This window comes from Panthera onca, chromosome E2, assembly GCF_046562875.1.
Source record: "Panthera onca isolate mPanOnc1 chromosome E2, mPanOnc1 haplotype 2, whole genome shotgun sequence".
Taxonomy (NCBI): Eukaryota; Metazoa; Chordata; class Mammalia; order Carnivora; family Felidae; genus Panthera; species Panthera onca.
In genome coordinates this window covers 61,118,032-61,144,637 of record NC_138353.1, presented here as the reverse complement: position 1 = coordinate 61,144,637, position 26,606 = coordinate 61,118,032, and the positions used below count along the sequence as shown (strand labels likewise).

Genomic DNA, 26,606 nt, shown 5'->3' with positions numbered 1-26,606 from the left:
GATGCTTAACTGACTGTAGCACCCAGGCGCCCTGATGGATTTTTTTTTGAGACTTTCCCTTATATCTCGTACGTGTTCAGCATTTGTAAACATTTCCTTTGTATTCTTTACTTTGGAGGTATAGGGTCTGTCTGTTAAATTGTACTTGTTCCCAAGTTTTCTGTATCTTGACCAGAATTCTGTCACTTTGGTTTATCGGTTTATTAAGGATGTTTTTGTGGTTTTGTCATTTTCTCCTTGTAATTCTGTCAGATTTGTCTTTATGCATTTTGAAGCCTATGTTACTACTTGCAAACAAGTTTTTATGATTGTTAAAATAAAGCCTTCAAAATATAGCCACCTTGCTGGATATTTTTTTATTATGTAATGTCTTTATTAGGCTTTATTTATTTATTAGGCTGTTAATGCCAGCTTTTTTTTTTTTTTTTTTCCTTTTTGGTGTTTGCATGGTATGGCTTCCTAATTTTTTGACATTTATTTCTAGGCTTTAAAAACTGTTTTTGTCAAAGTTAAGAATGCAGATTGAAGAGTCAGTTCTATAAAGTTTATTAAGAGAAATAGTCATTCCCTCCTCTCCACGCCTCCCTGCCATTTCTTTTTCTCTGGAGGCGACCATTTTCAAGTTTTGACTGATTTTTGTTATTTATCTCCATATTTCTAAATAATATTCTTATTTTGCTAGCAACTTACCACTTTTTTTGTTGTTTTAGGCAATATCAATTGGTTTTCCGCTATTTGAGGATGAAGACCTAGGTTTTTTGCTTCTACCCACACAAGTAGATGTCCTTCATACAAAAAAATCTTTTAAATTTTAAAACTCACTTTTTTTTTTTTTGTTTTAGGGCTATATAAACACTATTCAGAGTTCACCATTAGGAATGTAACTACCTTCATTTCTCTGGGGCTCCTAATTCTCTTTGTTTTATCTTAATCTTTTTTGTATGTGTCATTCAGCTGCTAGCCAAACCCGCCTTCTCAGTGTCCTCTCACTCAGACCTTCAAGTGCTCCCTCTGTCGCTTCCGAGAGAGAAGGGCCTTCTGGAGCCTCCTAGCTGGCTCCACTCTGAATTGTTAGCTTCTTCTGCGATCCTCGTATCTTCTTTGACCACCTGGGAATGTCTTTGATTCTTCTCTTTCCTGGACCCTAGACCATCCTGTTTCTGGATTTACTCCCGTGTTTTGGTGGAACACATCCTACTGAAGCTTTTTAAGAAGGGTGAATGGGAGGTAGCCTTTTTTTGACATTTTATTCAGCCCTCACATTTGATAGTTAATTTGACTGGGTGTAGAAATGTAGAAATCTTGCTTGGAAATATTTTCCCTCACATTTGTAAAATCTTGATCTATTGATGTGTAGCTTCCAGTGTCGCTATTGAGATGTTCGTTTCTGATTCTTTGCACGTGACATGTGTTTTTCTCTCTGGAGATTTGCGGTATCTTTTTTATCGTTTCCTGGGTTTTCAAATTTCATTGCAATGTATTTTGGTGTGGGTCTAATTTCATTTCTTGGCTAGGCGGATGGTGGGCCTTTTAATCTGGAAATTCGTGTCCTTCAGAACAAAGAAGTTTTCTCAGATATTTCAAAACCTTTTGTTAAGAAAAATTTAAGATAGAAATGTAGGATAGTACTTATGTAGCCCTCAAATTCCTCTGTCCACCCACCGTTCTGGGCCATTTTGTTTTTATTTTTAGGGAGAGAGAGTGCATGTGTGTGTGCACGCAAACGGGGTAGGAGTTGAGAGAGAGAGAGCAAGAATCCCAAGCAGGCTCCATGCCCAGCATAGCTCCTGACGAGGGGCTCGATCTCATGACTGTGAGATCATGACCTGAGCCAAAATCGGTGGTCGGACACTCCACTGACTGAGCTGCCCACGCACCCTCTTCTGGGCTGTTTTGGAGCAAACCACAGACACGGACTGCTTGATCCCGCTTACTTCAGAGCGGGTCTCCTTTCCTGCCTGGTTTCTTCTTGGGGCTCTTCCTTTTCAGACATTACACCACCAGGATTGTCTCCTGACTTGTTCTCTGTTACATTTTGCATGTCTGGTCTTTTGGGGTTTTTTTTTTTTTTCTCTCCTTTCTGGGAGATTTCTTCTGGTTAACTTGCCTGTTCTTTCTGTCACTGGATTTTTCTGTTTATGGAAATCCATTCTCCTCTAATAGCTGTGGTGTTTGATCTTAGGTCTCTGAGGATGAGCGATGTCTGAAGTGTTCTCTTCTGTGAATTTTTCCGTTTCCTTAGATGTGCTCTTTCTTTTTATTTGCATTGCTTTCTAATCTGTAAGCTACCCGCCTTCCAGTCTCTGGGGCAGTTGCATGCTCCTCTGCTCCAGCCTGTCCTCTGCCTTGCTTTGGCCTTTGATGGCACTCCCATTCTGGAATACGGCCACCTCCCTCCTCCTTTCCCTGGCTCATCATCAGGCCTTGCGGCACTGTCGGCAGGCCTCCTTCCTGCCTCGCTGCTCACTTGGAGACTTTGTGTCCCGCAGGCTAGGCCATTGCCCGTGTCCCATACTTGGGCTGCTCTTCTGAAGGTGACTCCACGGCTCTTGTCCTTGGACTTGTCACTGTGCCATGAGAATGTGCCAGCCAGGGGTCCATGCCCTGCAAAACCCTTATCACAGGACTTTGTTCTATAATTCTCTGTATTTCTAATGACATCAGTTGGGTGCTTTTCTCAGTATTATTCATTAAAAGTAATAAAAGTCCTCTTTAAAATTTGGAAATTACCCAAACTTTAACGAGAGGAGTAAAAATCATTTATAATCTCACTACCCTATGAAAACCACAGTCGGCAGATAGGTGTATATGGCAAATTATGAAACACTAAGAACCATTTGAGTCCATGCATATAATGGGTTTTTTCTAAAAACAGTCCTACCATAAGGTATGGATAGTAGACTATATCATGTATTTTTGTTTTATGATAGTTTTTGAAATCGTAAGCTTGCGAACTAATTTGAGTCCTGGTTGACTTGGTTTTCATGTTTTCTCCTGATCCAGAGCAGATAAAATTCCCCTGTCTCTGTACTCCGCCTACTGCCAGGCCTGCTCCACTGCCGAAGAGAAGAAGCCAGAAAGTAAGGTTATGGGTCTCTCCATCCCCGTGTCGGGCACTTTTCCGCATCCCGGGGGTGGGTGACAGACACCTCAGTGTGTGTGGTCTGGTTAAGTCGGGACGGACGCGCCCTAGTCGTCAGGTCCTGGGCTCCCAGCCTGGGAGCCCCGGAGGGTTACCTGCCAGAGCCCCTCCCTGAGGTTCTGCATGAGGCCGGGATGTGCTTGCTGCTCGCCTGTTCTGACGCAGGCTTTAAATTCAGGGCACCTCCCGGACTAGGAAGCCAGACTTGACGTCTGTCGTGTCGGTTCTGACGCGTGGCGTGGTGGCTGGTCTGCGGCGGCTTTCTCTTTGGGCGGTTGAGTCCTGTGGCGGGCTGGGGATCGCTCGGCTCACGGGAGTCAGTGATGTCGACCCAGGTCCCTTGTGTGGCAGCGGCGTGCGTCGGGAGACCTCGGTGCTCCGAGCGGCTGGGCGGACTTGCTGGACGGTGGAGCGGCCTGTGTCTCGGCAGGAGCCTCGCCGTGAAGCCGTTCTTGTTCGCCACTTTAAATCCTCTGACATTCGCGGGGCCGCCTGGGCCGAATGAGGTGGCGATTTCTGGTTCCGTCTGCCAGAGCCTTCCTGTTACACGCATGGGTGCTCTCTCACAGTCACGGAGACCCGGGAGACTTGAGTGGGCAAAGAACGACGGTCCCGGGTCCCCTGCTCATTCGGACCGGTACTGCAACAGCTCACCGTTGTGGGGCTCCCAGGAGGCAGTGGGGCTGCGTCCAGTGTGGTGGGGGGGGGGGGGGGGGGCACGCCCCTCCGGCCCCGGCCCCCTGGCCCTGCCTTAGGGGCCTCGCGGATGTTTTCTGTCTCATCCGGCAGGGCTTATAAACGAAGACTCATCACTTCTAGTTTCGTTTCGGTGTCTCCCATGTGAGGCTCGCTGTGGACACTCGGTGTCTTCTCTGGCGACACCAGAACTCGAACTTGTATTTTTAAAACAACTTGCGGTGTGCTTTTCTTTGTATAATGAAAATTCTGTGTTTGGACTCCTGGGTGGCTCAGTCGGGGGAGCACGTGGCTCTGGATCTCGGGATCGTGAGTTCCAGCCCGACGTTGGGTATACAGCTTACATTAAAAAAGTTAGAAGACATTTTTTTGAAGAAGTATCTTTGTTTTACCAATATATGATCAGATCTAATCTGTTTTCAAAAATCTCGTAGACATGTTGAGAGCTGATAATCCTCTCTTGTATATTAATTTTTAAGTTTTCTCCTTTACATCTTTTTTTTTAATATCCTATTATAAAAAACAGTAGGACATTACTTAAAAGTTTTAGAAATGGAATAAATTATGACCCATCCACAATTCTACGTACCCACCGAGACCCCCTCGCCATGCTTCTGGTCCTTCTTTACATATGTGTTTTTCACACTTACGGCAATGTTGCGCATAGAACCATGTTTTTTCTTTCTTTTTCACTGTTTTTAATTAAAATTTTTTTTAAGGTTTATTTTTGAGAGAGAAAGAGAATAGAGCATGTATGCTAAAGCAGGGGAGGGGCAGACAGAGAGGGAAACCCAGGATCTGAAGCAGGCTCTGTGCTGACAGCAGAGAGCCTGATGTGGGGCTCGAACTCAGGAATTGTGAGATCCTGACCTAAGCTGAAGTCGATCGCTTAACTGACTGAGCCACCCGGGTGCCCCAAATCAGGTTTTTTCTTAAATTACTACATTTACAAACAAGTTTCTGATACCAGTGACGGGTGCCCAGCAGTGCAGCGCCTCGTGGAGTCCCGGCGCCTCTGTCTGCCGTGGGCACGGAGAGGCCGCATCCAGCTGTGCGTGTCCCGTCATTTCTCAGGTGCAGCCCCGGGAACGAAGGTGGAAGCTGTCTGTGCCGAGGGACCCTTGGGACCGCTCGCGGCCGCGCTAAGAGAGCTCAGAGCCGCGATGACGGACCCCACGCAGTATGACGGTGAGGACACGGCTGTGCGCAGGGCCATCTGCAGTGGCTGTTGGAGGGACGAGTGGACGTCCAGCCGTGGCCAGGGCTCAGTGGCCGTGGTAGTTAAGCGTGACGACAGCGCTGGCGGATGCTGAGGACGTGCCTCCTTTCACCTGGGATGGGATGGGAGACGGGTCTGTCGTTCAGGCTGTCACAGACCCTCAGCAGATTGAATACTCTGCTCTTGGAGCTCCTAGCAGAACAGGTGATGAGGAGCAAGAAAAGTGACGGCACCAAGGTGTGGGGTTTTCTTTCTTAACTGAGTAGCTGTAACCCTGAACACTGGGCCTCTGCTTCTGCGTGACCATTTTCTGTAAAATGGTGAGTCGCGAATGATTCGCCTCATGTGGTGTGTGGCAGTCTATAAAACAAAATGCTGACTTCCCCTACTTTGGAGATTTTTGGTAGGGAAAATGTAGAATCTAATGGAAAAAAGCCGTGTTTTTCCTGGTACCTGTAAGAGATTTTTATAGATGATAAACCCATTTTATTCAAACCAGGACAGAATATCCCACGAGAGCCTCACAGAGGAAAGATTAACGGCACCGCCTCAGTTTCCCTTCCTCCGTGTAGCGTCTCCTCCGCGACCAGAGGGGCATGGCCTTGCCGAACTGCGCTCCTGCAGAATTTGGCGCGAGGGGACACCGAGGTCTGCGTCAGCCTTGTTGCTCACAGTAGTTTCCGTTGCCGGCCGGCACAGTCGGCCTGTCGCCTGACCTCCGGCGCCCGGAGGCTGTGGCTCCTCGCCTTTGGCAGGCCGACCGTGGGGCGTGGAGCAGACGCGGTGCCGTGTGGGAGGGTTGGCCTGCGACTTCAGACGGACAACGTGCATCCAGGGTGAAAGAGAACCGCCCAGATGATCCCAGGCCGGGAGGACGGCTGTCCCGCTCACCCGCAGCGTGCTCCCACCGCCCGGCCGGCGGAGGAGCGCCGCGCTGAGGCTCGTGGCCCTGGTAGCGCCGGAGACGGGGCTGCCGTGAGCCGCATCGCGCGGGAACGCCGGCGCCCCCTGCAGGCAGCCCGTTGCGAGCGGGAACGCCACCGCCCCCTGCAGGCAGCCCGCGTTCCCCTGCTCGTCTAACTGGGTTTCTCTACGTGCAGTTGTGGCTGCTCGGGTGGCAGTTGTTTCTGAGCGGCTGGACGCCGCCTTGGGCCGCGCTGAGGAGGACGGCAGCTCTGGGGGATCGCAGATTCAGCTCAGCGTCCTCACGCCAGGCCTGGAGCAGCAGGAACGGGAGGTGAGTGTGGGATGCCTGGCCTATGCTGCCGAGCGGGGCCGGATTGTGTAAGAAGTCCCGGGTGTGCGGGCCTCCTCTCCACCCCGTGTTTTGCCAGGCGAACCGTGTACGTGGAAACGACACCCGGGAGCCGGGCAGTGTTGGGCCTGGGCTCAGCCGGCCCCGGCCTGTTTGTGTACACACTTTTTAAATTTCTAGAGGAGAACACACAGCGGAACCCATCTGTGGCCCCAGAGCCTAAAACAGTTTACTCCTTGGCCCTGTGCGGACAAGGTGTGCTGAGCCTGTTCTCTGCTGTGAAATTTCACAACGCCTGGCCTGCTGTCTTCCAGGATGTGGGAATGGGGGTTCTGGTGCCAGTTGATGTGACGGTTTCCTCTCCAGACGCAGGCCTGCCTTGCTTACACGTTGCTCTCGGGGACTCTGAGCTCTCGGTGACCATCTGTCTCTCTCAGGTCGCGGACCTCCTGCTGACGTGTTTTTGTCAGAACCTGATCGTAGCTTCCGGCTTCGCCTCGCCAGACAGGTAGAGGCTGGGGGTTTTCACTGGGCGCTTTGGGGCTCTGCTGGGGGCGGCCGGGGTGCTCGGAGCAGGCCTCCCTCGGGGAGTGGGGTTTCTCCCTGTTTTCTGTGATGAGGGGCAGGGCTGCCCACTCCTTGTCGACCTCTGACCTTTGGTCCTGGATCCTGCCTTCTGGCTTCTGTACTGGTTGAGGGTCCCGGGTGGGGTGAAGGGGCAGTGCGGAGACTCGGCAGAGATGAAGCATCCCCCCCGGAGACCTCGCCGTTGGGGGAACAGCTCACGTCTTTCTCGGGCACCCTTCGCTCCTCCGGAAGAATCCGTGGGAGGGCCGTGCAGGGCCAGGAGTGGCCAGACTGCTGGTCTCTGGCTGTCTCTGCAGGCAGGGCCCCTGGGCTTCTCGCTTAGCGACGGCCATGTGTGGACGCAGGCTCCTTCCTGTCGTGCTCACCAGGCTCTGCCAGCTGCTCCGTCACCAGGTACGGCCGCCGCCTCTGTCCGCCTGCCTGGGAAGTGGGCTCTGCCCTCCTTCCTGCAGAAACACTCTCTCCGTTTCAGGGCCCAAGCCTGAGTGCCTCCCACGTGCTGGGGTTGGCCGCCCTGGTCGTCCACCTGGCCCAGTCCAGGTCTGTGCTCCCAGAGGTGCCTGTGGGCCTCCCTGCCCCCGCCGAGGGCCTGTCCGTCGCAGAGTTCCTCAGTAGCCTCCTGACGTTTAGGACCTCGGAGACCTCGCTCTTCTGCCTGAAGTGAGCTGCCCTCACATCCGCTGTGCCTCCCCGTGCTCGACAGAAGTCACATACTCACCAAATGCAATTGGCCAACACAGACATGCTCCACGGATAATCATTCTGGAGTCTTACGTTGAATTTATGTGTCTGTGTTTCTTTGTTTACAAAAATGAGGTAGTGCTACCTTAGAAACTGCTTCTGAAGACGTTAACGACGGACTGTAGACGTCCTTCCACGTTGGGAAGGGTCGTGAGCACTACCGGGTTTTGTCTTGGGGGCGCCTGGCATGTGGTGGGACCCGTCCCTGCTTCCCCTGTGGTTAGCAGCTGCTTCTCTGGAGTGAGAACCTGCACGTGGAGCTGCCCTATGTAGAGAGACTTGTCTCAAAGGGTTTCGAGACCCATCATTCTACAGATCTGTGCCAGCGTGTACCCCTACTGGCCCTCATTCACCGCTGTGGGCCAGACCCGTTCCAGGACTGGGGTGGAGTCCCACCCCTGCCTTCTGTGTGGGGGCACCTGGCAAGTTGATAGTGTGGCGTATGCAGCGTGGCAGGTGCCGGGGCAGGGCCCTGGGAGTCTAGGCCGAAACGGGTGCAAGGTGCATAGAGGAAGGGTCAGGGCGGGAGCCAGGAGGCTCCGGAAGAGTTGTGCGCAGGGGCTGGGACCGCAGTTCATGGAAAGAACCGACAGAAGGCACGAGGGGATGGTAACTGGGCGAGGAGAGAGAACACAACGCCTGCCCTGGACCACGGCCCCCGACACCTGTGCCACCCCCACGGGAAGCACAGCGGCCCAGCCTCTCGGGCTTTGGGCAGCCCCGACAGGCAGGCCCTGTTGGCGTCAGTCCTGACTTCCCCTGGGCCCCACGGTCTGTCTCTTCTCATGGGGCCCTTCCCCTCAACGCCTCACAACCCACCACAGGCGGGCAGAGGCTCCCCCTGAGTGAGGCTGAGTTTAAACGTGGGCGTGCTGCTCTCTTGTCCTGAAGACTGCTTTTTTTGTTTGTTTTTTAATGTTTACTTTTTGAGAGAGAGTGGGGAAGGGACGGCGGGGGGGCGGTGGTGGACAGAGGATCCGAAGCAGGCTCTGTGCCGACAGCAGAGAGCCTGACGCGGGGCTCGAACCCACGAACTGTGAGATTATGACCTGAAACCAAGTTGGACGCTCAACCGAGTCACCCAGGTGCCCTGTTCTGGCCGTGGCTCTTCGGCGTGCGGTGACCGCAAGCCCTTATTTGCACAGTCTTACCGTTTGTGTGTTCTCTGGGTCTGTGCCTTCAGTGTAGATAAAGCTCAGATCCACGGTTGTGACTTGGGGGCGTTTCCCCGAGGCCTTGGGAGCTGGCCTGGCCTGGAGTAGAGGCCAGGGGCTAATCCTCAGGCCATCTGGTTTAGAATGCACTCGGTTCACTTGGGTGAAATTCATACTTTTATTGCATTCCTTGTTACGCACGGGTCGCATTTCTACATTATTTGTTTTCTATTTTCAGATTTTGTACAGCGGTGATTTCTTACTCTTTGTGTAAATATTCTTCCTTATCACGGGATACTCTGTGCGGCTGCTTGTCTCCAGCCCTCGTGAAGAAGGTGAGTCTGTGCAGTCCCTTTTCCCCATTCTTGGAGTCTCCCGTTTCAACGCAGGTTTCTAGCCAAACGTTGGAGGTCTCTTGTCTGCCCACCCACGTCTCTGTGTGCCCGGTGTGCTGGTTAGTTATCAGATCATCTCTTCTCTGGGCTGAACGCTGCGTTTTTCTTCCGTTCTCAGAGTTAAGATGAAGGGATGAAAGATGACAAAGACCACAATTGTCCCCCACTCCCTTCCTCCTTCCCCCTCTTCCCCCCTTCCTTCCTTCTTCCCTCCCCCCTCCCCCCCTCCTCCCTCCCTCGCACCCCCGTCTGCCTTCCCTCCCTCCCTCCCTTATTCATTCTAAATGTTTTATTTACTTTTTGTTGTTTTCACTTATTTATTTTTTGAAAGAGAGATAGCAAGCTGGGGAGGGCAGAAAGGGGGGGAGGGAGAGAATTCCAGGCAGGCTCCACACTATCCGCGCAGACCCTGATGTGGGGCTCGAACTCACAAATGGTGAGATTGTGACCTGAGCTGAGATCAGCGGTCTGAGGCTTGACCGACTGAGCCACCCTGGCACCCCCAAACATACATCCCACTTTTAAAAGAAATAGATACTGATTTTTGTAAAATAGGTACATTAAAAGGTAAATATTAATGAAAAGTATCTTCTTATTTAAAGAAGAATTCTGAGTTTTGTCCAAAGACTTCCCTCATCTAGTGAATGCTTGTTATATTTATTCTAAGGCCAGAGAAATTTAAAGATGCGTGTCAGAAGCCTTCAGTGGCAAAAGTGAATTTGAAGTTACAGTGGGAACCAGCATTCTTACTCGGGCGGAGTTTTAAGGAACATCTCATGGTGTTCAGTGCACGTCTCCGTTGTGGGCGCCATTAGAATCCGCTGAGCTGGCCCTACCCGGAGGGTGAAGTGGGGTCCGGGCACACTTGTGCCCCCATCGTTGGCGTTGAGGAACTTAGTCCCAGCTGCCAACATTTTGAAACATGGAACAGATTAGAAGTGGCCCAGACAAGGAAGTCCCTGACTCCACGTGTCCCTGGGGGCCCTCCCCCCGCCCCCTCAGCTCAGTAAACATGGGAAGAAGTCTAATCTCCTAATGGCAGAGATAAATTAGTTCACCGACACAGTGTTTTGCTTGTCCGGTCGGCACCCTCTCTTAGTGGAATCTCTGGTGCCAGCAGCGGTCTGGGAAGACCACCGTTCGCTGCCATGGGGTCACCACCGCCGTGTGGAGGGCAGCTTGGAGCCCGCACTTCTGCCTCAGGTGTTAGGATTTACGGACAGGGCTGCTGACCGACGTGCCCTCTGTAACTGCACACGGGGTGCAGGCCGCGACGGGGGGACGGCCCAGGGTCTTCGGGCTGCCCTGCCCCCTGCGCACGGCCGGGTTACTGGCGTGTCTTCTCAGCTGCTTGCGACCCATGTGACGCTGTCTCTCTTCAGTTTCAGTTCATTATACTGAGACTGTTCCCAGAAGCCCGAGATCCCCTCTGTCCGGAGGACACAGCCGACCCTCCCTGGAGGCCCTTGTGCCGGCCCTCTGCAGACTGGCAGCAAGCCGCCCTCTGTCTGTGGAAACAGAGAACCTTCCGGGAACTGTTGAAGGAGAAAGAATTTCACGTAGGTCCCGCTGCCCCTTTCCTGCTTCTCCCCTCGTTCTAACTCACAAGAGTTTGCGGGGAGATTGGGGGCCTCCTGAGGATATGGCGGGCAGGCAGCTGGGCCTGACCCAGTGACCCTGGAGGAGCACAGAAGTGGCTTTGATTGAAATCGTTATTGGGATCGATGCAGATTCACACAGTTGTAAGAAATTAGAAAGGTCGTTTCCGCTCTGCCCACTTTTCCTCGGCACTAACATGTTGTGGAAGATTTTGAGGGTGAATGAAACCGACTTCACGCCTACCTGCCAGGCTCCCGTTTGGGGTGGGCTCCTCTGGGCAACGTCACTGTGAGCCTGGCCTGCTCCGGCCCCCCCTGCCCACGCTGCCTCTTCATAACTTCTCATTTATTTCGTGGATGTTTATGTCCTTATTTTGGCCTTTGAGGAAAAATTCTCAATTGTTCTATCATATATTTTTTCAATTCTGGAATTGTTAATCACATGAGTGACCCCAGAGCAAGTGCGACAGTCTTTGTGTGACATAACGAGTCAAGAGCAGGGAATGCTAGCCGCCCACCTGCAGCGTAGCAGGGGGCTCAGGGCTGCTGTCCCGCCTGCGGACGATCACGGACGTGCTTCTCTTGGCTTTACCTGCTCCACGTCGCCGGGCTTTGGTCTTCACACGTAGGCAGCGTGCTGTGCGCGTGTTTCTGTGATGTGCCTTTTCACACACACTGTGAGGTTTTGAGATTAGTTCGTGTTAATGAGTGGAATCGTTCCAAGGATTTTGTTACTTTTTAAGGTTTATTTTTTTTGAGAGAGAGGGTTGGGGAGGGACAGAGGAGGAGAGAGAATCCCAAGCAGGCCCCGCACTGTCAGCACAGAGCCCAGCATGGGGCAGGAAGTCACGAACTGCGAGATCGTGACCTGAGTTAAAATCAAGAGTCAGACGCTTAACGGACTGAGCCCCCTAGACGCCCCCCCAGGAATTTTAAATTAAGAAATAGGCTACCAGGGATATTTGGAGCATGTTACTACACATTTATTCTCTCGTTAACTTGCCCAACTCAAGTGGACTAGAAGATTATTTCCTGCCTCTGTTGTGCGGTAACCTGAGAGGTTTGCAGATGCCGCGGATCAACTTCAGAACCAGGCGGTTTGCTGGAGAATTCAGTTTAAAAGTGCCAGTTGGAACTGTTTCATCAGCTTCACAGTCAGACGTAACCTAAGCAATACGTGGGGGCTTGGCGCCAGCACCTCAGTCAGTCGGCGGGAAGCGGCTGAGAACGGACACGAGTGTAGGCACTGCGGCCTTCCTCTGAGTCTTTCTGCTGCGACGTGTGACATCGGAGGGACTGTGCAGCAGGCTTACAAAGCTGACCTGTGCTCTCCGCGTCCCATCCTCACCGTCGTGTTCATTTGGTCCTTTTTCTCTCAGTTAACTTACAGAGACTGGTTACGGCTGGAACTAGAAATTCAACCTGAGGTCGACTGTCTTTCAGATACAGAAAGGTAAGCGTTGAAAGGGATCTGCCCTTGACAGTGGTACAAGGCTTTACGCATTGTCTTAAAGCCTAAGTCTCGTCATTACGTCTCGGTGTTCGATTTGATATATATACCTATGAGCACAGTTTCATTCATTCATTCCTTAATTCAAGAAACGTTTGTGGAGCTCCTAGTGTGTGCCACGCACTTCTAGAATGTTCTAGAAACTGGGAAGTGCATCGTGATGAGACAAGTCTGCCCATCTGGTACCTTTGTGTGCTTCTACTCCCAACGTCCCCGCCTGGGCACTCTCGCCAGGTGTAAACCTGAGCAGGCTGGGCGGCAGGCAGGCGGGCGGACAAAATGGATTAGAAGTAGGGATGCACACTCGGGACCCCAGGGTTAGGGGGTGCATCAGGGGCACATGTACATGCCTCAGGTGGGAGAAGAGCAGGCGGGGCGACTGTCGTGAGGGGCCGTGGTGGAGTCCTGGCCCTCTGGGGTCCTGAGGGAGCTGGCCAGAGTTCTCAGCTGGCGCGGCCGGCTGGGCAGGCAGAGCGCTGACGGGTGCCGCGTGCAGTACTGGCTCTGAGCTGGGGGAGCAGGTCCCTGGGCCAATTACTCAGACTGTAGGGACGGGGGATGTGCTGTTCTGGGCGTGAGAGTGGGGTGCCGACAGGCCCCTGCGTGTGGGGCTGTGGGAGTCAGGGAGGGAAATGCGCTGTAGGTGCAATGGAGCTGGCGGGGCACGGGAACCCTGGGGGCAGCTGAGGGCGGGGGTCAGCGTGAGCCGTCCTGAGCCACTGTCCCTGTGCAGTCAGAGATGCGGCTCGCGTGCCGGGCGGGGCGGGGGGGCGGGGATTCTGTCCCGTGGTGTCAGATTGCAGAGGAAGTCAGAACCGTGGAAAGAACTGCTTTTCCGACAAGGTGGACGTCTGCCTGCTTCTCGGGTCTGGGTGCGGCCAGCTGTGAGTGCTTTCTGCGCAGGCGCACGCGCCCTGGGGTCTCCCCGCTCTCCCTCCTCTCTTTCCACTGGGAAAAGGAAAAGAAGGAATTCGTTTTTTGGTGTGAGGATCCATAATAAGCATTTCTTACCCTCAGGTCACTGTGTGTCAAGTTGTGCTTAGACCTTTTCTGTTTTCATTCAACAGGCAATGCTCAGATACATTGTGTAACAGTTTCAGATGGCCTGGGCGAAGCACCAGCCCTTATGACCTCTGTTCCTTGCCCACTTGTGGGTTTGTGGAAACGTCTTACTCGTGGCTCTTTCTGCATCAATAGACTACAGGGTCATGTGCCTCTCTCGCTGCGGCTTTAGTTAGTACATCCTCAGGGTCCTTCCCATGAGCACCTGCAGAGTCTGGGCCAGATGTGGGCATCTTTGCTGACGGACCCTGGAGTCACGACCCTGGGGATGGCCCCCGAGGAGGCCTCGATTGCAGTAGAGGGCCTTCCCGCCACCCAGAAGCCCCAGGTCTCGCCACCCGCCATTGTCGTGCCGCTGGCTGTGGGCTCTCGTCCTGGCTCCCGGAACCACTGGTTTACAGCCTTTCCCAGCACAGACCTTGGTGTTTGCTGTTGCAGGTGGGACTTCCAGCAGTGGGCGCTCCACGAGTACTTCCTCCCCAAGCCCTCGGCTGCGGGCGGCTGCGACGGGGACCTGCAGGTGGCGTGCGCAGTTCTTGTCGACGTGCTGATAGACTTCCGCCAGAGGTTGGGAAGGCTGATGCCAAAAAGCGTCTTACTTTTAGTCTTGATTCTTGCAAGGTGTTTTGTCTGTCCACTTTGTGTTTGACAGAGCACGACTGAACATGTCCTGCTAGTGGGTCTGAGTCTGTGCAGAGGAAAGGTAAGCTTTCTGGATCCGTTTTCTTTGTGTGCAGATTTGCCAGCGGCAGCGACTTGTCTTTCTGCTGTCATCCGACACGTGGGTCGTAGGCGTAAAGGGTGGAGGAAGTGGGCGGCCGGTGGCACCCTCCGAGAGGGCGGCGGTGCGGACGTGGGCTCACTGCCGTGGGGCAGAGCTCCCCGTACCGTGCCCGCTGGGCTGGGCCCTTAGCATCTTCGTCCTCCTGTTGTGTGAAGATGAGGAGTAAAATCAATTCCATTCTCCACATTTTGGGTGATGGATTACTTCCATCCTAGAAAACCAGTCTCGTTCCCCTCGTTCCCCTTTACCTCCCGCTGTGCCTCTTCTCCACAAGGATCTGTAAACGTATCGCCTGGTTAGCGGAATTCTTACGAACTCACATTTCAATACAACCAACAGCCCTGGAGTTCTTCCCACCAGCGCCTAGTGGCTGGGAGCAGCACGTAGGGCGCCAGGCAGACGGACGCTGGGGCCAGGCCTCTTGCTCTCAGTTTTTCTCTTGGGAGGGATAAACGAGTATGTGTGCACGGAATGAAATCAGTGTCTCCATTCCTTCCCTGTCCCCCAGCTCCTGGCCACCCTGAATCTATTTTATGTCTCTGGATTTGTCAGTCGTGTCACACAAATATGTGTGTGACACATTGTGTCTGGCTTATTTGGAATAACGTTTTCAAGGTTAGTGTGTATTGTAGCATGTCCATCGAGTGACAAATGGATAAAGAAGACGTGTGTGTGAAATTATATATATATAGAGAGAGAGAGAGAGAGAGAGAATGGAATATTACTCGCTGATCAAAAAGAATGAAGTCTTGCCACTTGCAACCACATGGGTGGAACTAGAGTAGATTATGCTAAGCGAAATAAGTCAGAGAAGGATAAATATCATGATTTCACTCATCTGTGGAATTTATGAAAGAAAACAGAGGAACATAGGGGAATAGAGAGAAAAATAAAAAGAGACAGGGAGGGGGCGCCTGGGTGGCTCAGCTGGTTAAATGGCTGACTCTTAATTTTCGGCTCAAGTCACGATCTTATAGTTTGTGGGATCGAGCCCCATGTCAGGCTCTGTGCAGACAGCACAGAGCCCATTTGGGATTCTTTCTCTACCCCTCCCCTACTTTCTCTCTCCAAATAAACATGAAAAAAAATTTTTTAAAAGAGAGAGGGAGACAAACCATAATATACTCTTAAATACAGAGAACAAACAGGGCTGCTGGGGGGTATTGGCTGGCGGGTAGATGGGCGATGGGCATTAAGGAAGGCACTTTTCGGGCCGAGCACTGGGTGTTGTAAGTGATAAATCACTAAATTCTCCTGAAATTATTATTACACTATATGTTAACTAACTAGAATTTAAATGAAATTTAAAAATCGATATATCGTAGCATGTATCAGAACTTCATTCTTTTTATTACTGAGTAGTATCCCATTGAAGGATGGACCACGTTTTGTTTATTCATTAGTTGATGGACATTGGGTCTTCCCCTTTTGACTATGAATAATTCTGTTAAGAACATTTGTGTACAGGCTTTTCTGTGGTCCTGTGTTTTCATTTCTTTTGGGCATATGCCTAAGAATGGGGTATGCTGTGATATGCTTTAACTTTTTTAGGAACTACCAGACTGTTTTCCAGCATCAGAGGGTTCCAGTTCCTCCCCGTTACATCAACATAGTTGTCATTATCTTTTACTTATACCCCTCCTAATGGACATGCACTGGCATATATCATTATGGTTTTGATTTGTTTTTCCCTGGTGGCTATTGATGTTGAACATATTTTCATTTACGGGTTGGCAATTTGTGTATCTTCTTTGAAAATGTCCTATCCTTTGCCCATTTTAAAATTGGGATGTTTTATGGAGTTGTGTTCCTTATGTATGCTACATACCACATCCTTATCAGAGATGAGTGGCAAATATTTTCTCCCCTTCTGGGGCGCTTGGGTGGCCCAGTTGGTTGAGCATCCGACTTCGACTCAGGTCATGATGTCATGGTTTGTGGGTTCAAGTCCCACGTCGGGCTCTGTGCTGACAGCTCAGAGCCTGGAGCCTCCATCAGATTGTGTCTCCCTCTCTCTGCCCCTCCCCCACTCATGCTCTGTCTCTTGCTCTCTTGAAAAGAAACCTTAAAAATTTTTAAAAACAATAATAAAAATAAATTTTGATGAAGTCTAATTTATCTTTTTAATTTTAGCTCTTAATTTAGGTCTTTGATTAATTTGAGGTAATTTTTGTATATGGAATAAGGAAGGGATACCTTTTCATTCTTTTGCATGTGGACATCCAGTTGTCCCAGCACGTTTTGCGGAAGAGACCGTCCTTCCCCATTAAAGGGTCTCAACATCCTTGCCGAAAATCAACTAACCGTACATGTGAAAATTTGTTTCTGGCCTTTTCTTATTGAGATGGTGTTTATGTCTGTTCTTATGCCAGTATCGCAGTTTTGATTACTGAAGGCTTGTAGGAAATTTTAAATCGGGAAATGTGAATCCCTCAACAACCCCCCCCCCACGCCCCCCACCCCCCCTGCCCAAGATTGTTTTGGGTATTCTAGGTCCTTGCAATTCCATCTGAATTTCAGGATCAGTTTGTCAGTTTTAACACAATCAGCTGGGATACTGCTAGGATTGCACTGTATCTGTAGATGCACGTTAGCACTGTTACCATTTTACCAATACTGAAGCTTTCTATCCGTGAACTTTCTTTCAACAGTATTTTATAGTTTTCAGTGTACACGTCTTACACCTCGTTGGTTAAATTTATCCTGAAGTATTTTATTCTAACACCATTGTAAATGGAATTATTAATTCCACTCTCGGTGGTTTAGAAAAATACAGCTGATTTTTGTATATTGATTTCATGTCCTGCAACTTTGTGAACTTGCTTTAGTAGTTTTTTATTGGTGATTCTTCAGGATTTTCTATATACAAGATGTCATCTCCGAATAAGATGGTTTAACTTTTTCCTTTACAATCTGAATGCCTCTTATGCCTTTTTCTGAGTGAAGTGTCCCAGCTAGAACTCCCAGTGCAATGTTGTATGAAGTGGGAGAGAGGACCACTTTGTCTTATTTCTGACCTTAGGAGGAAAGCTTTCAGTCTTTCATCATCAAGTATGACGTGAACCGTGGGTTTTTCACAGATGGCCTTTATCAGGTTAAGGAAGTTCCTTTCTGGTCTTAGCTTGTTGAGTGTTTTTATCACGAAAGGGTATTGAATTTTGTCTAATGTTTTATGTGCGTCTATTGAGATGATCGTGTGGTTTTTGTTTTCTTATCCTATTGATACACGTATTACATTGATTTTAGGGTGTTGAACCAACCTTGCATTCTTAGAATAAATCCCACTTGGTCATGGTACATAATTGTTTCAGGATGTTGCTCGATTGGGGTTGCTGCTAGTATTTTGCGTGTATGTTTTGTTGTTCGTTGTTGATGACTGTGGGTGTCACATGGTCCTCTGGGACCTCCTGGCTCTGTGACCACACGCCAGTCTGGAGGCGGGAGGGGAGGCTGGAATGCCCGCACATCAGGAGATACTTAGGAGGCTTTTGTTGTGTTCTGTTTCAGTTCGAGGAGTTACAACTACTCAGAGAATTCTGATTTGGTTCTCAGTGGCTGCCCAGGAAATCGGGATATTTTTTCCAGATTGCAGGTGAGCTAGAATATGTGAAACCCAGTGTTTCACTGCATCTGTGTCATCTGCTATTAAGATGATTTTTATTTTTATTTTACAGAGAATGTGAGCCAGGGAGAGAGGTTTTTTTGTTTTTTGTTTTTGTTAATTTTGAGAGAGAGTGCACGCAAGTGGGGGAACGGCAGAGAAAGGGAGAGGGAGAGAATCCTCAGCAGGTATGCTGTCAGTGCAGAGCCTGATGCTGGGCTCGAACCCACAAACCATGAGATCATGAGCTGAGATGAAGTCAGATGCTTAACCGACTGAGCCACCCAGGCGCCCCCTGGGAGAGAGAATCCTAAGCAGGCTCCACACTCAGCGTGGAGTGTGATGCGGAGCTGCGGTCCACAGCCCTGGGATCATGACCTGAGCCGAGAGTCGGACACTCAACTGACCTAGCCACCCAGGCACCCCAAGATGTTTATTAGAAATATCCGCAACGGGTCCTGAGGCTCCGCAGCAGAATGAGAACCAACATCATGCATATAAGGTCCCAGACCCAGAGGGACAGTGTGCTCACTTCACCAGTGAGTATCACAAAAAATGAAGAAACAAAAGCTGTGGTGCCAGAACCATCTCCGGGCTTTGGGACATTTAAAATCTGAAAATAGAGGCGATTGAGCAGATAGCAGCTTCAGGAGTAACATGATTGCTCTGCACCGCTGTCTGCTTTTTAGCTCTTGGCTGCTCTGTTTGGATGCCAGCCTCTGAGAAATGACGTAGCTAGCCCCCCACTTGCCAAAGGAGGGCTTAGAGACTGTTCCGCAGGGTCACCCGGCACCTCCACAGGCTGGCGGGTTCTCGTCACCGAGGCAGGCGCACTTAAGAGGGCGTGGAGGGGCGCCTGGGTGGCGCAGTCGGTTAAGCGTCCGACTTCAGCCAGGTCACGATCTTGCGGTCCGTGAGTTTGAGCCCCGCGTCAGGCTCTGGGCCGATGGCTCGGAGCCTGGAGCCTGTTTCCGATTCTGTGTCTCCCTCTCTCTCTGCCCCTCCCCCGTTCATGCTCTGTCTCTCTCTGTCCCAAAAATAAAAAAAAAAAAAAAAAAAAAAGTTGAAAAAAAAAAAAAAAGAGGGCGTGGAAATGGGGCTCTCGTTTTGAAATGAAAAGCATAGTTTTCCGGTCCGAGTACCTGCTCGTCTCGGGTCTTTTCAGGGTGGTTAAAGTCGGACCCTGTGAGTGGGCCCTGGGGTCAAAGTGCAGACCGTGCTCGCTCTGGTTCCGTGTCCACAGCGTACACGGGGAATCTGTACCTCTGCAAGTACACGGGCGGCTCCTCGTTAACAGGATTCTGGGTGTGGATTTCGCGCTTCCTCGTGGTGTTTCTGCTTTCCAGGTGCTTGAATAGAGAGAATGTGGGGAGTGACAGAAGCCGTGGAGGGGGAGGTCTGGAACACTGGGGAAATTTACCTACCAACGAATAAAACATCCCACAAAGAAGAGCCCCCAGCGCCCCCATCTTGCCCTTCTGTCCGCCGCATCCGTCATAACTGGCTGTGGTGGGGGGTGAGCGGGGAGGGCAGACAGTGCATCCTGGGGCTTGGGGTCACGTGTGGCAGGGACGATGCTTTGAAGTGGGTGCTTGGCTTTTTCTGTCTCTACATCTGAATGTGCGCAGACACTGCACACACTTTGTGCTTTCAGTCTACAGGCATTCGTTGAGTGCCTGCTGCGTACGTGCCTCCCGTCCATAATTCGTCCTCAAGTTATGTGCACGCACACAACCGTGTGTAGTAAAAGAGCAAATGATAAACAGTAAAATGTTAGCCATCGGTCAAACTGGGTAACGGCGCTCTTTGTACTGTTCTTGTTCTATTTTTGCAACTTTTCAGTGATTTCCAAGTAAAAAGGCTTGTCCCAGTCATTCCTGGCTCCTCTTGGGAGACTCCCCCAAGCCCACCCGACCTCATTTCAGAGTCCTGATTGGGGCTGACCGTCAGCCCTGAGGACTCCCTGCCTTCGCTCGTGGGGACGACCACCTGGAGCCAGCGATAACAGTACGTGACCGTTTTGGTCTTGCTTTTTCCAGGAGATGGCTGCCGGCCTGGAGCGGGGCCCGGCGGCACCCCGCAGTTGCTCTCCTCCTCAGGGGCACTTCCTTTTCGGAGTCTTCCGCAGACGGCTCCAGGCGCTGGCAAGCGGGTGGGATGTGGCCGCCCGCCTTCAGAGACAGCGGGAGCTGCTTGTGTACAAATGGTAACGCAGCACTGTGGAGAGATTCTGTCTTAAATTGAATTTCTTTTCCGTCGGTGACTTGTTTCCTTCCCCTATCCCCAGCCTGCGACGGCGTCTTCTCCTTGGTGTTCCCATGGAGATCAGGGTTTGAAGCTTTGCGTTAAAGCCTTCCTCTTCAGACTCAGGAGCTGCTTTGCTGAAAGCTGTAGCCTAAAGAGTTCATGTCAAAATAAGGAAAACCCTGTGTGCCCAGAGATAGTCATTGTCGCCATATTTATGAGTAGGAGGTCACGTCATTTCCGAGTTCTAGGGAATAGCTTGGTTAGACTGTGGGGCACCTCTTACTTGGCTCCCGCACAGCTTAAAAACGGGTCGTGGGGTGAGACCTCGTGCATGTCGGCAGTGGGTCCAGCAAGGCACGGTCCCAGGGAAGGACTCCAGTTCCGGGAGCGGGTAAGGAGGGTGGTCACAGACCAGAGCCCGAGCTCCCAGGGAGCGACGTGAGGCCAGGCCGTCGCTGCTGACGCAGCTCTTTTTTGCCAGGATCCTCCTCGGTCTGCCCCCGTCTATTGTCGTCGGCCGCCCCCAGGCCGGCCGGCCGGCCGCCCCTGACTGCACCGAGTTCTTCCACTTGGTCAACTCTGAGCTGGTAGGTGTGGGCGAGTGACCGTGGGACCCGGGGACAGGGGCGATCGATCGCTGGTTCTCGAAAACTCACGAGCGCATCTGTGGTCACTTGGAGCCAGTCACTTGAGTGTGTGTCCGGACCACGTGGGATTGCCGAGGGAAAGAATGGGGTACTGCTCCGGGAGCCAGCAGTCGGGGCCTCTGTGTGCCCAGCCTCCTCCCACAGCCGGAGCCGGGGCCAGCGAGGCGCAGGCATCGGATGTGGCTCCCTTCCTTGACAGCTTCAGTCCCTTTCCGGAACTCTCCTCGACTTGCAGCCGCCAGGATCGGTGGACTCTTGCACACCACGCGTCTCCGCTGCTTTCTAGTTTTGACGTTTCGGGGGCACAGAAGCCAGAGGTGCCGCGAGGACCACGGGTCCCACGGGTCCCACCAGTCTGCCCTGCTTCCGGCGTCCACACTGCTCAGTGTCAGGGGCTCCACGAGCTTAAAGTGTCGTTTTAGTTCTTAAAAATGTACAAATATGACTGGAGATTGAACTGAGGCCCCATTCTGTCACAGCTTTAAAAGGTGACTTAGAAGTCCGGGGCGATGAGACTAGGTGTTCTTTGGGTTCTTAGCAAAGGCTGCTTTCTTCAGAGCCCTCAAAAGGGCCCGTGAAGGCTGGCAGATGTGGAAACAGGCAGGACAGAGACGCAGACAAGGGGTGGAGAGGCGCGTCGCCATCCCGGCAACAGGGCCGTCAGAGAGTGCCGTCCTCACCTCCTGGGCCGTGTTGGGGCCGAAGTGGGCAGGCTGGGGACTCTGGCTGCACGGAGGAGCCACGTGAAGAGGCACTGAGCCATGCAAATTCTGGGCCAGCATGCCCGAGGACAAAAGGCCAGATCTCCGGTCAGCAGTGGTGCTGCGACCCGGCTGCCATCTTCAAGGCGTGTTCTCACAGCTGGAGTCTGTCAGCAGACCCCCCCCCCCCCCCCCCCCCACCACCATCGGTTCCTTTCTCACTGGCTTATGCTGTTTTGCAGAGAAACTTCTCCCATGGAAGCGCACTGACCCACGACCTCACAGTCCACTTCTTCAGGGTAACTGTCTCCCTCTGCGCCTCCCCAGTCGCCTGCTCACACCATTTGGGCCACATCCTCACTCTCACTTGTGCTTTGAGGCCACGGCATCTTCCAGGGCCGGGGTGTACATGCAAACCGCTGAGCTTCCGGCATGTTCTCTCCTCCAGGGGCTCCTCAATGCTTGTTCACAAAGTGGAGACCCCTCCCTGACAGCAGACCTGGTCTTGACCGCGTGCCAGACTGAGTGCCCCCTAGTCCTGACCTCTGCGCTGGTAGGCACAGCGTCTGCTCAGGGCGCTCCCGGGGCTGGCGCGGTGACCGGGGACCCAGTTCTTGTCATGCGGCAGAAATGGGGGGAGGGGCGAATAGAACCCAGCAGAACGTAGGAGGGCAGGCTTCCCTGCCTGTGCCTGCCGGGAGGGAACGCGGGTGTGGGTTCACTCTGGTTCCGCGTTGGCACAAGGTGACCCCTAGTTGCCTGTGGTCCCCCACCTCAGTTTCCCCTGTTGTTCCGCCAGACCACCGTCTCGGGGCTTCAGAGAGACGCTCAGCCTGGCCCTCGCGTGGCCTGACGTTCTTGGGTTGAGAGCGTAGGCTTCCTTCGGGTGCCTTTTGAAGTTTGAGAGAGAGAATCCCAGGCAGGCTCCACGCTGTCAGCACAGAGCCCACCGCGGGGCTCCATCCCGCGAACCGGGAGATCACGACCCGAGCTGAAATCCAGAGGCCCCCCCGGTGCCCTGTGCTCTTAGATTCCCGACAACAGGCAGCTCCCCTGGTTTCGTCAGCTGGAGCCCGGGCTCTGGCAGCCACAGGAGCCGAGCTGCCGCGCCCCCGAGCATCTCCACTTTTCTCTTAGTCTGTGGCTCGTTTGGGTGGCGTTCCCTGCAAGAGCCGTGGCGTGTGTCAAACACCCGCTCCGTCGTGTCATCTGCAGAGGAAGAGAAACCCCTCCTGGCACTGCCGTGGACCCAAGTGCACGGGGCACCACCCGAAGGCCGGAGGCGTGGGCGGGACGTGTGCCGCGCTGAGCGGTGCCCGCCGGCGGGTGGGCTCCGGTCTTCAGTGGTCACCTGAGGGTTCAGCGTCTTGGCTGCGGGGCTGAGGAGGTGTCCGGGTAGAGCCTCCCGAGACCCGCTCACTGGTGATCTCTCTCTTCTGGAAGTCGTGGTGGCCACGTCTGGAGCCCGAACTCCGTAGTCGGTGGAGGAGATGCCTCCAGGGCCCACTGCCCCAGGAGCTGCAGAGACTGTGGGAGGCCCAGCGGTTTGGCAGGAGGTAAGAGGGACGAGGGGATGGGGCGTGGCTGTTCTTTGGGACCCGCACTGGGTTATCTCCATGAACACGTTGGCCTTGACAGGCCGTAGGGACAGGTCTGCCAAGAAAGGGAAGAAACAGACGCGACCTAGCAGGTTCCTGTCTGAGACGCTCGAGAATGTTTCGGGAAAGACTGATGTTAGCAGGCCCCTGCCCAGCTTTGCTGCCCACCTACGCCCCTCCTCTCCTCTTACGTCTGCAGTCGGCCCAGGACTGACAGTGTCGGCATCACGGGGATGTGTTCGAGAGGCAGATCCGGTCTGCCCAGCTGGCGGTCTCCGGTGCCCGCCGGACTGGGGGACAGCGGTGTTCCTAGAGGCAGTCAGGAGGAGCTCACCCCACCCAGCCTCCCTTATCCCCGAGGTGCCCCGCGTACCGCTCAGGGTCACGAGTGCCTGAAGTCCCGGAAGACCAGGAAGGCCAAATTCCTGCATTATATCCCATTCATTTTTGGCCTGGTTTTGAACCTGCTGGAAACCCTTTCTGGCAGAGAACCCGAGGGTCTGAGTGGCGGGCTCCAGGTCAGAGGCCTGTGTATCGCAACCCTCTTGCAAAGCTCAGCTAGTCGGGACCAGGTGCTCTGGCCGGGCCCCACCCGTCCCCATGTCCACAGCACAGAAGCCCGTTAAGGAGATGGGAAACCCGTCTCTAAGCCAGGGACGAGCCTGACACAGGCATAGGGCTCTGCCAGGGGTTGCTGGGGACACAGACCTTGTTTCTGCTGGCTCTGAAGCCCCTCCCTGCACGACGTGAAGGTGGGCAGGGCTGGCGTCCTGACGGTTACGGGACCGAGGACTGGAGGTTTTCGACCACGGTGGGGTTTTGAGGCTTCTGTGGTGACACGCGTCCCTGTCTCCTAGCTGCCTCCTCCCTGACACGGCATCCCCTGCGCCTGGCCCGGCCTGGCTCTCTGCTGCCGCACTTTACTTCGAAATCCAGCGAGCCGGGAAAGACAGAGTCAAGAGCCAGCTGGAGAGGCTGGGCTGCCAAGGAGAGGAGGCAAGATACGAAATTCTCTCACTTGTCTTTTCTGGCAAGCTTGCTTCTGACCCGTGCTCTGACTGGCTGCGTTTCTCATGGTTCACCTGAACTGGGCTTTTCCAAGGAGAGACAGGAAGGGTGGGGTCGTCCTGACTTGACGAGGAAGTGAAGTTTACCAGGTTGACAGGTTTAGTAACCTTGACCATCAAGTTCCCTTTCGATCTTACTCGTGTCCTCTCCACAAGCCGGTGCCCCGAGGGGCCTTCTGCGCTCCTGTTTGCACAGCCGGGGTCCCTCCAGGGTGTCCCCAGCTGAAGCACTGGTAAACTGGAAAGTCGGAGCACCCGGCCGGGGTGGGGGTGGGGGGGATGTTCAGTCGCTTAAGCGTCTGACTCTTGATTTCAGCTCAGGCCATGATCTCAGGGTTCCTGAGTTCAAGCCCCGCCTCCATCGGGCCCTGTGCTGACAGCATGGAGCCTGCTTGGGATTCCCTCTCCCTCTCTCTGACACTCCCCCGCCTGCACGCTCTCTCTCTAAATAAACCTAGAAGTCAACCTGTCCAGGCTCCGGACATATACACCTGCCTGAGGTTTTTGGTAACTATAATTTAATGTGGAAAAACCCACAAGGGAGTTTCTTCTAAGTCTCCCAGGCCTGTGTGAGCTGAGGGGACAGTGTCCAGACAGACCCCACCCAGCCGGGGTGTGTTCCAGCGGGTTGGGGCGGGTGGGCCCCTGCCTCTGGTCAGGGTGGGACGCGTGGGTTTCTCTCTAGGGATTTTATAAACTTCTCCACAAGAAGCCAAGGAGTGAGGCTGGGCTGGGCGTAGTTCCCTGCAGCTCAGGGACAGCAACAGCCTGGTGTTTCACTGCTGTCACTTGTGCAAGCCGTGTTTAAAGGCTCATATAAAATGACCCAGTCGGTAAAAATTTATTCTCGAATTGTGTCTTTAAAATTTTTCTTCATAAGATCCACTTAGAGGAAAAAAAGAACAATGCCCTTAGTTAGAATTACTTTTTGAGGATACAACGTAGGGAATTTTATTTAAGTTTATATATTTATTTTGGGGGAGGGAGAGAGAATCCCAAGCAGGCTCTGAGCTGTCCACGCGGAGCCCACACGGGGCTTGATCCCATGAACCGTGAGGTCATGAGCTGAGCCGAGCCACGAGGCGCCCCAGGAATTTAATGTTGCTAAGTGCACCCGTTTTGTTTGCAGCTGCTGGTGTTCTTGTTTTTCTTTTCCTTAATGGGCCTGCTTTCATCACATCTGACCCCACACGGAAGACCTCATCAGGTAAGGTGACCTTTCCCACCGCGGGTCTGCATGACACCCCCGAGACCTCCTCAGTAGGGTGTCTGGGAGGACAGCCCCGGAACCTCTGTCTTGAAGGGTTTCTCAAAAGCGAGAACCCCTAGGCCTGTCCTTTGAGGTCTTACTTCAGGACTCAGGCACAAGGGTCCCTGGCCTGTGCCCCCTACAGTCACCATTTAAGGCTCACAGGACACACGAAGGCTCCCCAGTGTGTGTGGCTGTGCTGATACTCACGACCTTCTAGTCAGCCTCCCTCTTCTGTGGGCCACAGGCTGTGGACACCCCGAAGGCTTTGGACATTTGTGCTGAGATTCTGGGGTGTTTGGAGAAGAGGAGGGTATCCTGGCTGGTGCTCTTTCAGTTGACAGAGACAGGTAAGAGGCCACCGAGACTTGATAGCAGGGGACGACAGCCTGCGTCTGTCCTAGTTAGCCATCCGGGAACACAGGCGGCCCAGCAGAGAGACAGGTTGCGATCCCCACTTCTTAATCTTTCTTCAGAAATAACTTTCAGATGGTTAAGAACGGGACCTTGGGCCTGACTTTACTAACTCATTTCCCAAAGTGTATCTTCTTGCCAAATACATAAGCCACATCTTGGGATAAATGCAGAATAAACTCATTTAAAGGACAAAAGAATCCCATGGGGGTGCTGAGTCCCAGGGTGCCGCTAGACCTTCAGGTGCGGGACAGGGGGTCTGCCTGCCTCCGCCACCAGGCCTGCTCTCCAGAATGAGGACGTCGCCCCTCGTCGCCAGGCTCCTGACGTTCCGTGAACGTGCCGACCCTAGGGTAGGCGGGCACCCACGGAGCTGACTAAAGCCATCCCCTCTCGGTGTTGCAGGTGGCGGCCTGGGCCACGTCCTCCTCCGCCTGGCCCCAGATCAGTACGTCAGACTGCTGCCGTTCGCCTTCTACAGGTAACGGCACCTACTTCCCGGGTTGCTGCCAGAGCAATCCGGGAAGGAGTTCGTGCCCGCAGGGTCGTGCGTGGTCAGAGGAGATGGTCCTCCCCTTCCCCCGGCCCTAGCTCTCAGTACCACGGCGTGTCTCCCTCCAGACGGGAAAGATGCCTGTGACGTCATTCCTCAGATGAGCAGCTGCCGTGCTGATTGCCACTCACCTCTGTGAGGTCTTAGGGTCACTTGTGTCTCCTTATCTTCAGCCTTCTCTCCTACTCTGACGAAGACGCCCTCATCAGGGAGGATGCCTTCCTGCACGTTGCCGTCGACATGTACCTAAAGCTGATCCGTCTCTTCGTGGCCGGGGAAACCAGTGCACTCTCCACCGTAGCCAGGAGCCGGGAGCGCCGGGGCCAGGCAGGTGACACGCCTCACAGCCCCGTGCAGCCAGCTCTCCGGGGCTTGAGGCCTGGGA

General features: G+C 53.1%; 1 protein-coding gene across 9 annotated transcripts in view; it reads left to right on the top strand.

Moving 5' to 3' along the window:
• FANCA (FA complementation group A) overlaps nt 1–26,606 on the top strand; it is a 62,907-nt gene that overhangs the window by 34,544 nt on the left and 1,757 nt on the right. For 4 of the 9 annotated variants that reach the window (XM_078439178.2, XM_078439170.2, XM_078439172.2 and 1 more), the window contains 21 exons: nt 3,004–3,080; nt 4,913–5,026; nt 6,158–6,294; nt 6,750–6,820; nt 7,197–7,293; nt 7,373–7,560; nt 9,034–9,130; nt 10,573–10,749; nt 12,168–12,241; nt 13,799–13,927; nt 17,652–17,736; nt 19,785–19,951; nt 20,474–20,579; nt 21,583–21,639; nt 21,789–21,893; nt 22,784–22,896; nt 23,796–23,934; nt 25,135–25,212; nt 25,502–25,604; nt 26,074–26,149; nt 26,395–26,548. In XM_078439178.2, the coding sequence (XP_078295304.2) occupies nt 3,004–3,080; nt 4,913–5,026; nt 6,158–6,294; nt 6,750–6,820; nt 7,197–7,293; nt 7,373–7,560; nt 9,034–9,130; nt 10,573–10,749; nt 12,168–12,241; nt 13,799–13,927; nt 17,652–17,736; nt 19,785–19,951; nt 20,474–20,579; nt 21,583–21,639; nt 21,789–21,893; nt 22,784–22,896; nt 23,796–23,934; nt 25,135–25,212; nt 25,502–25,604; nt 26,074–26,149; nt 26,395–26,548 (2,344 nt within the window). Of the gene's footprint in view, nt 1–3,003; nt 3,081–4,912; nt 5,027–6,157; nt 6,295–6,749; nt 6,821–7,196; nt 7,294–7,372; nt 7,561–9,033; nt 9,131–10,572; nt 10,750–12,167; nt 12,242–13,798; nt 14,760–17,651; nt 17,737–19,784; nt 19,952–20,473; nt 20,580–21,582; nt 21,640–21,788; nt 21,894–22,783; nt 22,897–23,795; nt 23,935–25,134; nt 25,213–25,501; nt 25,605–26,073; nt 26,575–26,606 lie in introns of those variants that run through there. The other 5 variants (XR_013552610.2, XM_078439171.2, XM_078439174.2 and 2 more) reach the window with 5 other exon arrangements.